Genomic DNA, 12255 nt, shown 5'->3' on the forward strand with positions numbered 1-12255 from the left:
ATACTAAACTATGACGTTTTAGTGACTTTTTGGATGACATACTAAACTATGATGTTTTAGTGACTTTTCGGACGACATACTAAACTGTGCCTTTTTGTCACATTTTGAACACATACTTAACTATGAAATTTTTGTCAAACTTTTAGACGACATACTAAACTATGACATTTTGGTGACTTTTTGGACGACATACTAAACAATGACATTTTTGTCACATTGTGGACAACATACTAAACTATGACATTTTTGTCGAATTTACGACGACATTCTGAACTATGACATTTTGGTCAAATTTTGGACGACATACTAAACTATGACATTTTTGTCAAATTTTAGGCAACATACAAAATTATGACATTTTGGACGACATACTCAACTTTAACATTTTGGTCAAATTTTGAGCGACATACTAAACTATGACATTTTGGTGACTTTTTGGACGACATACTAAACTATGACATTTTGGTCAAATTTTGGACAACATACTAAACTATGACATTTTTGGCATTCAGCGCAGACATTACAAGGTAATTCTGTGCATTTATACTGTATGCATGTTGTTACATGCATTTACTGTATTCTTTGTGGTTCTCCAGTCCATGTGTGTTCACGTGTGTACCTGTGTTCTCCACAGCTCGTCTCTCTCCTGTGCCACCCTCCAGTGTGTGTCACTCATCATGGCTATCAGTAAATTTAAGAGCAGGATGTACGAGACCACAGAGAAGGCACAGTGTATGACATGAACGATGGGGGGCGTAGTGATGGTGTGCTCCACAGGCAGATCAATGAGGCCCACGCTGAGCTCAAACTGGGAGAAGAGAGTGATGGGGAAGGAGCGATACGCAGGGATGGAGTCAGGCTCCTGGGTCATATACACCATCCACAGGGCTACAGGGGGAAAATGAAAGAAAATGGTAAGCTCTCGGTGGCTTAAAATTCATACTTCAACAATTATCACAGAAGCTGTGTGAGGTTCTACTTGTCTCCCAGAATATACTCACAGGTGGAAAAACCAATGAGCACAATGACAGTCAGCCACATGAACTTTGTCAGGTCTCCAAATATAATCTAGCGGGAAATGAGACACAGATCAATTGGTATGAAAACACAAATAGGTGAAGCTTTACAAGCCGCTATGGAAACAGCTGTCTGTTACCTTCTGTATCATGATGACATAAGGGCCAAGCATTTCAAAGCCTCGGGCAAAGAACATGACGTTGCACCAGCCCAGCACTAAACACACTGCCATCACCACGGCTTCTCCCTGCACCTCGCTGGCTCTGAACACACACAGCAGCACCACCAAGCAGGCGTAGCTGATACTGCTCAAAGCAACATAAGGCAGCAGCAAGGTTAGACACTATCTCACAACAGTGGGTTTGCTTTGTTTTTCATCCTCAGAAGTCTTTGTGCTCACAGGATAACATGGAATGGGCCTCCCAGTGCCGTCTGACCAAAGTAGCGCTTTGCTCCCACTCTCAGTATATCAGGGATCTGTAGTGAGAAGGATGCATTAGGATTTGCATGTACAATATATTGTATATACAGTATATGTAGATAGAGCATGTTTCATGAATTCACCTCCAGCAACAGAATAGCAAAAGCTCCCAGGACACTGATGACTTCTCCTGCCAGCCGCAGGTTATCCTCATATGTCACATAACTCTCCTGAGACGTGAGAGGAGGAAATATAGTTTTTAATTCATATTAAAAACACAGTAGAATGTGCTACAGTTCCTAGCTTTTGTACCTCTAAAATATTTATGTGATCAGTGTTCATAATAGATTCATTTAAAAGGTAGTACCATTTAATTTATGTTTCTGAATAAATCTGAGTCTCTCTCTGAATCTAGTATCCCAAATTAAACTGCGAAACCATAAAATAAGTAACATAATTAACAATCCCTAATCCCCAAATCCCTTAAAACAATACATTTCAGTATATTTTAGCATTCTTTAAAGTCCTCCATATTTATTGTAATCTATTCCATGTTTATAAAGTAAAACTATAGAGTTACGAGCAATGTCACACATTGAGTGTTTTCTGGACCCGGATGGTTTTGTCCATATCTGACTGTGTGTAGTTCTCTGGAGCGTCCTTTAGAGGGCGATACACACAACACAGTGTGAAGATCCCGATGTACAGCAAATACAGACACAGCAGCAGCCTGGCAAAGAACAAAAAGAGAAAACAGTGTAAAAAAAAAAAAGCACAGTAAATGTGTACAGTTAATAAAATAATCAATTATAATTAATTAACTTTACCTGAAGTAGTGTTTTCCATACAGGTTCCACTTCAGACTGACCAACTGTCTCACAGGTGTCACCTCCAGTATCCTTCTTGCCTGGAAAACACAAATAATTGATGCCATATATTTTCTTGCCATTAGGTCAAATGAATTTAGTACAAGACAGATTTTAAATTTTCCCCAAATACTGAACATCTGATAGAGTCTGACAAACCTCTCTCTGCTGACTGCCCACAATAAGCTCCAGCACTGACATATCGTCGGCCCATGAGTCAATCTCTGTCAGGTCATACAGGCTGGAGGTCAAAGGGCCCAGACTCCACTGAATAACACGTCTTTTATTAACCAGGTGCTGGAACGCCTGAGAGAGACAGAAGGAATCACAGCAGTGAGGATAGAATAGCGACATAATCTGCTTCACCTCTCCACGCTGGCTTTTCACCCACTGAGCCCTCACACGTTTCTCTCACCACAACATTTCCCTCTTTGGCTGCCAGTTTAAAAGGTGTGAGGCCTCGGTAGTTGGGCACCATGTCGAGTGGCACTGGCTGGTCCAACTCCACATCGTGTGCCATGATCAGGTCAATGGCCTGGCATGCAATCATCTTGTTAGGCTGCAGAACCAAAATATGAATAACTGTGTTGCCTAAGGGGAAGAAAAAACGAGGAATAATAATCAATATTTAAAGCAGTTACACAAACATCAGATGAATTTGCTTTTAGGGACAAGGAGTGCTGGAGGTGACCCCCCTGTGGCTGGGGTCAATTAAAGTGTCCAATTAACAATGAGCAATGGGGACTGGGTCCTTGACCTGGCAGCAACCCAGGTCTCTTCCCCAATAGGCTGCCCTAATGAAATACTACTTTGTTTTTATTTTATACCCCGATAATCCTGCACCCTGGTGCTGGCCCCTGCTTCGATGACCATGGAGATAATGTCCTCATTCCCAGCACATGCAGCGAACGACAGGATGTGTTCACCTGATGACCAAATATAAATATACATATATTAATCATCAATCATCAGACACATTAAATTAAATAGTTTTATTTAAAAGGGACAGATACAGTAATATTGAGAGCTTCACAGCAGTTTTTAGGTGTAATGTATCACTGTTAGCTAACTGCTAATTTTTTAACTGCTAATTCCAAAAGCCTGTCCCTGAAAACCCTAATGACAAACTTAAAACACAACCTGCAAGTATACACACACATAAATAGCACACATACATATTTACCCTCCCCCACCCTTGACATGATTGATTGTTTCGGTTTTATACGACTAAGTTATACATTGAGGGTTGATTGTTTTGCTAAAGAACAGCTGAGAAGAGCAGTGATTGTCGGCTGACCCACTCGACCACCTAAACACTCGCCACGACACTCACTTTAGGCTCACTAATACTAACTCACCATAGTATATGAGTCCTCCTATCCTCTTCCTGAAGTACAAGCCAGTGACTCGTGGGGTGACCACATCACCGCCTCGACTAATGAGATGATGGACCAGATTTGTGTTCTGATTCACCACAGCGATGTGGAGAGGAGTGACACCTGAGGGAGAGCACAGACAGTGTGTCAGGGAAGATAACACTTCACTCAGTGTGACTTTTGCAAAAATAAAAGCTCAAAGTGGCCCCTTTCAATATTACCCATAAGTATGATTGTATAGGTTTAAAGTCGCTTTAAAATAAAAATAATTTGGTTTTCATAGCATTAGAATAAGCCTTTAAATACACATTAAAGGCGAGGGGCTTGCTGTAGAGAGGCCACCATCTTGTGTCAACATTTCTCTACAGTAGCCAAAACAGACATGGTTTTGCATTTTCAAGCAGAAGCTTATCGTGCTGACAAGGAAGAATTGATTTAACCACATAACTCTGAAGCATAAACCAGTGAAGAAGAAGGAGGAAATGAGCCTAAGAGTGAAATAATATAGAGTGTTTACATCCTTTCTAGTATATGAAGGCCACAGTAGTTCCCTCACATGCTTGGGAAAGGGTGGGGTCTGTTTGTTGCACTCTGCAGTCTCAACATTACAGTAGCTATCACTAATTATTACACACTGGACCTTTAAATAGCTCTAGACAGTTATCACTGACCAAAAGTGTTTGCTCGGTGACTTGGGTCTGAGTCTGAAAGTGAATCCTTTCCAGTATCACGGCACTTCAAAAGCCAGGATTCCACTCTCTGCTTGTGAGGTGAATCCATTTGTCTGAGAATAAATTCCACTCCTCACCATGTTTGTTACTTCTTAAACAACCTTTTCTGGCGGAAACACTGATCTTATTAGGACCAGAAGTCCTCATGGTGACCAAATCCTGTCTAGGTTAAGGTTAGGGGTAACACTTTACAGATGTTTAGCCTGTCCAAATGATTGGAAGTTAAAGAGGTGTGGTGGAGGGAGAGAGAGAGAGAGAGAGAGAGAGAGAGAGTGTTTCTATGCCAACCTTGGAAAAGTTCAGAGGTCATGGGCTCATTGATGAGTTCAGGAGCTCCTTCCATCAGAGCCACAGCAGCCTCCATGTTGTCATTCATCACAGCGACATGAAGCGCCGTCTCCCCAAGAGCCCCTGAATGAGAGGAGCACAGCTTCACAACACATGACTGACACAATGAAGAAGACAATGATGCTGAGCTTCATGCTTCAGTCTCACCTCTCTCAAAGATGTTAGTGGCTGAAAAGCTGAGCAGCTTCGTGATGCAGCCTGCACTGTTCTTCTTAGCCGCATAGAAGAGAGGAATGTCACTGATGCTGAGGGGAGAAGGAGAGAAACGTTACACCTGCATGTCCTCAACTTTGACACCATCTGCTTTATCCTTAGAAGCGGTATCTCAGATGAGGCTCTTACTTTTTGGTGTGGAGCAGAAAGGTCTCATCCAGCATCTCGTTCCATCCTTTCTTGTTCTGAAGGCGGAACCTCAACTGACTCCACCAGTGGTTGAGCTCGCTCGGAGCAGATCTGGCCAGAGTCGGAGACATTGACCCCTGATGTTTTACTGCAAGAAAGGAAAAAGGTGGAAGAACATTCATTAGAGTGGAATAATTATAAAGAAAGAAATAATGAGAAAAAAACAATGAATCATTGTACAACCTCATGATTATCATATTAAACATGTATTTTGGCATATTATTCACTTTCTACATAAAATCGAATAAAACAATGAATAGAAAAAAGGACTTTTCTCAGTCTTACCCTTAAACAGTAAACGTGCAGCTGCTCAAAGTCTCCGTCATAACACTGTCCACAGAGGAAGCAACACCTGTAAAATGTACCTGAGGAGAAGTGAAATCCCTTTGACATGACCATTATATATAACCCAGCCACGAGGGAGGAGACATGGAGGGGCTGAGAATGAATGGGTGGAGAGGGAGGATGAGTGAACAGCAGACAGGTAAGACAGTGAGAGTGAGGCAGTAATGAGCAGCTACACTTTCACCACACATGAGGAATCCCACAGGGAAAGTTGCGCTTCAAGGTTCAACTTGCTGCTCAACGAGGAAGTCCCTTATCATGCTGATCTGAAATTCTCAGCGTGATTTGGTCACCTTAAATCTGAAGTGTCAGTGGTCCAGTCCCTAATGCCAGAATGTCTATGCTATCACCAGGCCTGTCTGCATTCCTCCACCTGCTTCCACCAAAACCTGCATGGCCACTATGAAGATTTTTGCAACTACATGACAGTCAGCACATAGCCATCCATGAACCTGTTTGGCGATTGCAAGCACGTATGTCTGAATACTGCTCTGAGATTTAAGCCACATGACCCTGCATGAAACTCTCTTCTTTTATTGTTTTACACGTCAAAAAAGTAAATCTGGGCTTATTTGTTGGAGATGACGTCTGATATTTTCCAACATGTTGCATCTTGCACACAGTGAAAACTACTGCCATTCACAATGATTTAACTTGTTGGGCACCATTGATGTGTCAACAGGGACGATCACAAACACGGTAATTGCCACATTACAAAGACTTTAATGATCATTCGGTGGTTGGCAACATCATGTCACTTTCCTCAGGAGGATGGAAAGCGAAGCTAAAGGTACATTTTGTTCGATTCAAAAGTTGAAGATGCTTACACAGAGTCACAGCTTTGTTTTCCACCTGGCCAAACTATTTGTAAACTGCTGATTCAGTCAGCTTTTAAAATATTTGTGCTCATCCTCGTTGTAGCGTACAGGTATTTTGCTGCACCATTTTTAGATCATGACTAACTGGCCGGTCAACCGCAGGATAAACAGGGTTTAGGAAGACTCTATAGGAGGCCCTGGTCATGGCTGCAGATGTGGCAGTCATTTAGTGTTGTGGAGATAATAGTTGTTTACCAGACTGACTGCACCATCTTTAAGTAGTGTCTTACAGACCAGTGGTTTCCAGTCTGCTAATGTCTTTATAAAGGAACAATAACACGCCGTAAAAACAAAATGTTGCGGTTTGCGTGTCCAGTGTTTCTGAAACATAGAGTATGTACCTGCATCGCTTCACAACACTGTGCTAATAGATGTCAGGACTCCACGGCAAACAATTATTACATTAATGACACATGAGGAGACACGCTCTTGTTCAGAGTGACTCCACACAACAGAACTCAGTGATCATCATGAGAACAAAAGCATCAGGTTCAGGAGGAAACAACAGTGGCCGTCTTTTGTTTTTTAACAAGCTGCTTCACTTCAGTTTGAGTTACAGTCACGAAATTTTAAATTACATTGTTTTTCTTATGTCAGTTTTTTTATAGGCACCTCTACAGTGATATCAAATAACAGATTCTGTGACACAACCAGAGAACAAACACAAATGGAAAATTCCTTTTGCCTAATCAAATTTCCACAGGCAATGTTTTGAGTAGTTCAGCATGAGTTATCTTGAACGACCAATATGCTGTTGTGTTAGGTAATCAAGGCTTTATGTGGATATTTCAATTTTTCAGACACTATATACTTCTACATTTTACTCCACTGCATTTTCAGAGGGAAACATTTCACTTTTTACTCTCTGTTTATTTTATTGAACCTTTATTTTACCAGGATAATCCCACTGAGATTGCAAATCTACTTTCCAGGGCCGTCCTGGCCGGAGAGGCAGCAGCAACAAACACACACATATCAACAACTCATCCAAATTTGAATAAAACAATACATTAGAGACCAACGATTTAGAGTGTAAATCCTCCAGAATGATTTTTAAAATGATGCAAATAATCCAGATTTTTGAGTTTGTTCCAATCTGAAGGAGCACAGTAGTAGAATGGCTTTTTCTCCCCACATTCTGTTCAAACACTGGGGATGGAAAGTGCGAAAAAGTCCTGGGAGCGCAATCCGTAGTGTCCGTTTGTTCAGTTGTTTTTTTTTGGTGAAAATATGCACATAGACAATGAAGAAGCAGACTGGTAAGACCCTTTTATCTGACATCCACAGTTATTGGTTGTGCACACAAAATATTACATTTTTAAATGAAGATTTATCTCTATTTTCGAGTCATATTTTGCTGGAATTGAGTAGTGACCTCAATTGTATTGCATTGCACTGACAATACTTTATTGTCTTATTGTCTACTTTTTAATATGTAAATTGTAGATTATTTTCCTTGGATAAAACATTTTCAAACACACAATAAAAAGTAATTGTAGTCCTTAAAGTATTGGAAATGAAACTTCCTATTATCCACATGCAGCACTATTATATACAATATTATGTTTGATGATTTAAACGTTAATATATAAGCAGCATTTCACTGTCGCTGGTTTAGGTGGAGCTCTTTTAAGCTCCTGTATGTACTGTTTATAATCTTAAATGATTACAGTACATAGTATTTTAAACGTGTAACCTTGTGCGTCCTGCACTCTCGCAGTGTCAGCAGTGACATTGGCCCATGTGAGGGTCAGTCACTTCACTGTAGCCTGATATTCAAATGTGAGAGTTAGTGTGAGCACTTGCAATCAGCACAGATCTGCTCTGATATCAGCGGCTCATGCGGGAAACCAGCCTCTGTTTTTGGACGGATGCTGATCCCAGCTGATCTAAAACTCTGATTTGACTTAAACCTGCTGATCTGTGGAACATGTGAAGATCTCTCTTCTTTTTTTTTTACTGCAGTGAAGGTGATATTACATCATCAAGGTGAATGCATTTTCATTTATTTTGTAGCTGCATTCAATTGCTGTAAAAGTAAAAAGCTTCTCATTTATGAAACTTAATAAAATAGAGAATAAGGGAAAAGATCACTTCTACCTCTTGTTTGTACCCAACTGTTGAAATGCACTTATTGTAAGTCGCTTTAGGGAACGTGAGGTTTAGGCAGAGAAGGGTAAGAACTACATTAAAATCCTTTACCGTATCGGTCACGGGGGTCAGACAATGGAATAATCTGGAGATGAAAAAAATCTGCAAAACTGAGTATATTTAAAAAGAAGTATGTAGATATGACTATTAATCAATACAGAATGACCCAGGAGGTCAGGGACAGAAATCTGTAGACACTGTGTGGAAACGGCAGTGGAAGCAAATGGAACCAAACAAAAAAAAAAAAGAAGAGAATGTACCCAAACAACAGCTGACATTTTTACAAATGTCAACACATGAGAAGTATTTAGCTGTGAATCGAGTCACTACGGAGAATCAATTGATCCAAGATCGACAGAGCGTTCTCAACAAGAAGTGCAGGTTCTGGTGAACCTAGTTGCCCAGATGGGACCTTCATGGCTGGCTACATTCAGGATGGCTCTCCCTGGTAGTGGTATGTTCCTGCAATACCGGAAACTGAGAAAGATCGGCAATGAGTTGATCAATGTGAAGGTGGAAAGCGCAATAACAAAGAGAGCCATGGTTGGGCTGCGCTCCGACATCTCCACAACCCTCGAGCATGTGAAAAGAATGGAGAAGCAAAGCGAGGCGAATCCTACAGATGAGATGGATGACTAAAGGAAAAAATGATGCATTGACCTCTATTGATTGGATTATTTTGTGACTTTTGGGAAGTTGAATATGCCAGGCAAGAAGTCGAGACTAGAAGAATCATAGACACATGTACAGACACATGTCTAGAGCTAGACTACATCTGAGTGCTACCTGATGCTGAAACATGTTTTTTCTTTGTCAGATGTCATAAGAAAAGGATAATTATGTAATGTATGACGATAATGGGGGCGGGACTAGATAAGTTTTTGCTTCTCCCGCTTTCCCGTGTATTGTGTAAACTACACTGATGTGTGATGAGTGATCTAAATGTCATGACCGAAATAAACACATGAATAAATAAATAAATGAAGGCATAATGTAATGAAGCTATGTGTACCATTTCAAGCTATTTCAAAGACATTATTCAACAACTGTGTAACAGATATTCTTCTCCCATAACACATAAGCAGCCCACAACATTACTCAGCTCAAATGCTTTTGCAGATTTTTATCTGCAGATTTTACAGTCTGTGCATAGTGAATAGAATTTTTGGATTGTATCGGATTTTAAATTATTATCTGTCCGATGTCCGATCCAGTATCAGACCGATACCGAGTATCATATCTGCTCATCCATAATTATTATTTGGAAGATAACAGATAATAGATAGTGAGCAAAGCATGTACAAACACTGGTGCAAACACTCGTCATATGGGGATCCACATTTATTTCTAAATGGCAATAAAATTTTGACCAATTCACAATATAACTGTGATGAAAAGATGAAGTTTTTATTGCAATTTCTGTATCACTTAATATTACTTTAACTTGGTAAAGCAGCCGTGTCTAAGAGATATTTATTAAATAAATCATAACCTCATTGTATGCATGTTATTTCATATCTTTTGCCAAATCAAGTTTCTGTGAATAAGTGCACTATAGAATTGCTCAACTTTTAGTACTTTGTTTAAATTGTTATGTGCGAGGGTCACATGGTGTAGTAGTGGTAAGAACTGTTGCCTTACAGCAAAATGACCTGGGTTCATGACCCTGTCCAACAGAGTGCGTGCTTATTAACATGTTAACATGTTCTCCCCGTGGGCGCGTGGGGTTTCTCCGGCTTCTCTGGTTTCCTCCCACAGTCTAAAAACATGCAGAGGTTGCTGGACCTGCGGTGCTCTGTGATTTTCACACTGATTTAATGAATGTTGTGAGTTTCTTTGTTGCTATGTATTGGTTCTGTAAATGGAGACTGCAGATTGAAACAAATGGTGGACTCCACTCCACATTGTGCACTAGGAAAACTTCGGTGGCCTTTACATATCAGAAAGGATTCATAAACGTTCACTGTCCACTCCTTCCTCTTTGATGCTTTGTGCATCAGGTATTTGTGGGCTGAGCTATTCTTGTTTGTTTGTGTTTGACACAGCCTCGGGTCGGTTAGTCCATTAGCGCTCCTGGAGAAACATAGCTGCACAAGACGGTGTCCTCTGTAAAGCAAGGCCAATGCCTAAAGCACATATAAAAGGTACGGCTTCCATGCAATTTCTTTTAGTAAATGATTATACAATAACAATAAATGCTTAATAGAAGAACATTCAGTTTCTGCCAATAAACCCTCCCTAATGGCAGATACTGGTTTTTATTTTGGTTCATTGACAGCTAAAACACATCTGTACTGATTAGGAAAGATCACAGTAAACATCTGTTTTTAAATAAAATCATATCATTTAATTTACAATTTTTCACAATTTTGGAATAGTGAGCACGCGCACCTAATAATGTGTGTAGCCTGACACACACACACACACACATACAAACAAGCACACGCACATGCACACACACACACACACACACACACACACACACAGCCTCATATACAGCACGTACAGGTGACAGGCACACAGGTACGCACTTACAAAGCATTTCACCTCCTCCCTCTTAAGTGTAAATCAGTTAAGGTTTTGTTCAACTTTCCCATTTCACACAATCACAACGCTTCAATGACTAAGTGTCTTAACTCTATCCATTAAAGAAAAAGACGTGAAGTGTGAAATGTACACGTGTAGGTGAGCGCTGTTCAGTTCTGTCCTCATCACAGATGGACTCAGTGTTTGCAGCTCTGAGGTGGTGTTTTTTAGCGTTTGACAGAATATGAGAGGCCCAACAGTGAGAAAGAGTCATACAAACAGGGCTGCTCTCAAAGCGTGGATATGTCCTTTGAAATGGAGGAAAACAATTATTTGTGGAAGATTTTGTTTCCCACATTTCATGGCAGTGATTCGTATTTACAAACCTCAGGGTTTGAGGTGCTGATTTTGAACAGGGGGCTTATTAACCTTCTGAGGCGGACCATAGGCTGTTAGGTAGTACACTGTTTTCTGCTTTGAGCATTTGGCTTTTTAAGTTAGACTGGACATAATAACACTTTACAAACAGCTTAAAAAGTATAGAAAAAGGCTTTGATTGTCTTCACGCAATTCTTTGTGAGGAGAAATCTCCATAAGTTTTTTGACAAAATATAGATTTACACCTTATTCAATAAGGGTTGGGTAAATCGGGAGGTTTGAGGGAGGGGCAGTTGGAGAAGGTGAGAGGTAGGACTGCAGATGGGTGAGGAGGGAAGGCAGACAACAGCAATGTGAAATCTTTAGTGAAAAACATTTGAGGAACCTTTAAAATCCTTGTTCTCCATAACAACTCCCTGATCTCACTTTGACCCGGACTCCAGCCGCTATAGTGCATTTCTCTTCTTTTATTTGTCTTAAGTGACAGGCAGGAAAAGCCTGATCCTCTTTATCACCCCCTCTGGTTGTAGTGTCAGGTTAATCAGAATATTCAGCCGCAGAAGAAAGAGTTTTTGATTTCGTTTGGGCTTAAAATTTGAACACATCGCAGAAACCAGACACAAGAAGCAGAGGATTGTCCATGGCACAGACTGTTCTGTGGTCGGACTTCACACCTCCACCTGCCCCTGTGTCAGATAGGCCCTGAGCTGCTGGGCCGCACTGACGATCTTCCTCTGGTGTCCCAGCAGGTTCACCCCGAGATGCTGGACATCACTGAAAGAGAAAGGAGACAAATTGAGGGGAGATTAGTTGAAC

At 40.7% G+C, this 12255-nt stretch overlaps 2 protein-coding genes across 2 annotated transcripts in view; both read right to left on the reverse strand.

Annotated features, from left to right (window-relative positions):
* Nucleotides 1–607: 607 nt before the first annotated feature.
* Nucleotides 608–5232, reverse strand: trpv6 (transient receptor potential cation channel, subfamily V, member 6). The gene is made up of 14 exons (XM_044034176.1): nt 5102–5232; nt 4907–5004; nt 4700–4822; nt 3663–3803; nt 3132–3230; nt 2720–2895; nt 2464–2610; nt 2266–2345; nt 2033–2168; nt 1582–1668; nt 1418–1494; nt 1157–1322; nt 1002–1068; nt 608–888 (listed from the first exon to the last, which is right to left on the reverse strand). Exons 1-14 carry the CDS (start codon nt 5230–5232, stop codon nt 608–610), a joined length of 1809 nt encoding a protein of 602 aa, XP_043890111.1.
* Nucleotides 5233–10857: 5625 nt separating this feature from the next.
* Nucleotides 10858–12255, reverse strand: part of ephb6 (eph receptor B6) — a 37305-nt gene continuing 35907 nt past the window's right edge. Inside the window, exon 19 of the mRNA XM_044034230.1 lies at nt 10858–12213. Within this exon, the coding sequence (XP_043890165.1) occupies nt 12108–12213 (106 nt within the window). The 3' untranslated portion in view covers nt 10858–12107. The remainder of the gene's footprint in view (nt 12214–12255) is intronic.

The sequence above is a fragment of the Solea senegalensis genome, linkage group LG9, assembly GCF_019176455.1.
Source record: "Solea senegalensis isolate Sse05_10M linkage group LG9, IFAPA_SoseM_1, whole genome shotgun sequence".
NCBI classification, from domain to species: Eukaryota; Metazoa; Chordata; class Actinopteri; order Pleuronectiformes; family Soleidae; genus Solea; species Solea senegalensis.

Coding starts and splice junctions, on each gene's coding strand:
- trpv6 (XM_044034176.1), bottom strand. CDS start 5,232: ATGTCTCCGACTCTGGCCAGATCTGCTCCGAGCGAGCTCAACCACTGG. Junction 4,823..4,906: donor CACTAACATCTTTGAGAGAG/GTGAGACTGAAG, acceptor CCTCTCATTCAG/GGGCTCTTGGGGAGACGGCG. Junction 2,611..2,719: donor CCAAAGAGGGAAATGTTGTG/GTGAGAGAAACG, acceptor TGTCTCTCTCAG/GCGTTCCAGCACCTGGTTAA.